This window comes from Dreissena polymorpha, chromosome 11 (genome assembly GCF_020536995.1).
Source record: "Dreissena polymorpha isolate Duluth1 chromosome 11, UMN_Dpol_1.0, whole genome shotgun sequence".
In the NCBI taxonomy this organism is placed as follows: Eukaryota; Metazoa; Mollusca; class Bivalvia; order Myida; family Dreissenidae; genus Dreissena; species Dreissena polymorpha.
The window spans coordinates 79,528,096-79,530,075 of record NC_068365.1 but is presented as its reverse complement, the minus strand read 5'-3'; the positions used below and the strand labels follow the sequence as shown (position 1 = coordinate 79,530,075).

General features: G+C 44.9%; 1 protein-coding gene across 1 annotated transcript; it reads right to left on the bottom strand.

Moving 5' to 3' along the window:
- Positions 1–310: 310 nt before the first annotated feature.
- LOC127849965 (uncharacterized) lies at positions 311–718 on the bottom strand. The gene has a single exon (XM_052382704.1). The coding sequence runs from the start codon at positions 716–718 to the stop codon at positions 311–313; it is 408 nt and encodes a 135-aa protein (XP_052238664.1).
- Between the last annotated feature and the right edge of the window lie 1,262 nt (positions 719–1,980).

Below are 1,980 nucleotides of genomic sequence, written 5' to 3'. Positions count from 1 at the left end.
GCTGTTGTTGGTTCTGATTCAGAGGCTGCTGTCGTGTTGCCTGCTAAAGCTGTTGCAGTCATACGAGTAGTTTCAGACGTCTTTGGCGCGCTTTGATTACGAGTTCAAGAATTCATATCGCCATGACGAGGCGGAGATTGCTCGCGAATCTTCACTTCGACTTTTGTCGGACGGATATGAACACGATTTCTGGCATACAGCACATTTTCTTCACTACGCACAATATATCGATCACCATTGAGATTTTCAACTATGCCTTTCTGCCAGGGCTTTTTGCTCTGCTTATGGAAATACACTGATTGACCGATTTTTACTTTTGGTTGATCGTGCGCTTTTCGATCGAACCATTTTTCACCGATTTCTTACGATTCACTCGCGATTCACAACTTGGCTCTGCTTTCACGCGCGAATGTACCATGGTGCGAAGCTTTCGGTTCATCATCATCTCAGCTGGACTCCTCTTGGTGTCGGCACGAGGGATGTTTCGTTGCTCCAGGATCGCCTCCATCGGGTCCGTACGCGACTCGTGGCACTTGATGATCAGCGTCTTCATGGCTTTCACAGCTTTACCGTTTGATGCTGAGTGGTGGGGCGACGTGATGTGATGCTTTATACCCCACTTCTGTGTAAAGTTACAGAATTCGGTGGACGTATACTGTGGTCTAACGTCGGTTATCAGTTCTCTGGGAATTCCGAATCTAGCAAAGTGTTTCTTCATTTTGTCAATCACTTGCTGACTGGTTGCTACTGACAAAAGATCCACTTCGATGAAGCAGGTGTGATAGTCTACGACGACAAGATATAATTTGTTCTGTATTTGGAACAAGTCCGATCAAACCTTGTCCCAAGGGCGTAGTCCATCACTTTGTTGTTTCAACTTTTCTTTTTGAGGGGGAGGTTTTCTGTCCTCACACTGTACACAGTTTTTCGTGAATTCTTTCAGTTCCGCTCTCATTCCCGGCCAGAATATCGTTCCGCGGGCTCTTCTGTCCATACTATCATAACCTAGATGTGCTTTGTGCAGTCTTTGGAGCATTTCTTTTCTCAGGCTTTTTAGAATAACTATTGCTTCACCTTTGAAGATCACTCCATCTTGTACACTGAGAGTATCTCTGAGAGGGGGATATGATCCGAGTTCAGCACTAATGTAACTTTTTTTTCTGCCATCCAGTGATTATCAAGTTCTGAAGCTCTTGCATTGACGAATCCTCTTCTGTTGCACGTCTGATTTCAAGAATTATTCCATCTGGAAACTGGTCGAATGCACCATTTTTGACATTTCGAATATCCAACCGATCTGCAGTTTCATTTTCCTTTGCTTCTGAGTATGCACGACTCAGAGCGTCCGCGATCACGAGATCTGAGCCCTTCACAAACTGGAACTCGATGTCATACCTCAGGAGTTTCATAATTATACCTTGAAGTCGTTTTGGCGCTTGGCCCAAAGGCGTTTTCAAACTAGTCTCTAATGGTTTATAATCGTTCTCCACTACTACTTTGATTCCAAAGGTGTATTGGTCAAATCGCGTCAGTCAATATTGAATGGCTAGCGCTTCTTTTTCAATTTGCGCCCATTTTCGCTCAGCGGGAGTTAGAGCACGCGAGTCGAATTCTTCAGGATGTCTATCCTGCAGAAGACATGCACCCAGTCCGTGTTGCGATGAGTCCACTTGCACCACGACTACTTTTTCAGGATCAATTTACGCCAAAACTGGGGCTTTCACATTTTCTAAGCTTTCGTCACACTCATTTGTCCATTTCCACTTGGCATCTTTACGCGTAAGTTGACGAATGGGCGATTCATGAACTTCATTTTTGCGGGGGTTACAATAGATTTCATTTGTAGGACCTTGACGGGGTCGTCTTTGTGACCCGGGTCTTCCCACGTTGCCTGATCATATATGTCAAGGATATTTGGTCTTGCACAGTGCAGAAGTATTGCGACACGCACATTAGCGTTCTTTTTGTCAGATCCGGTTG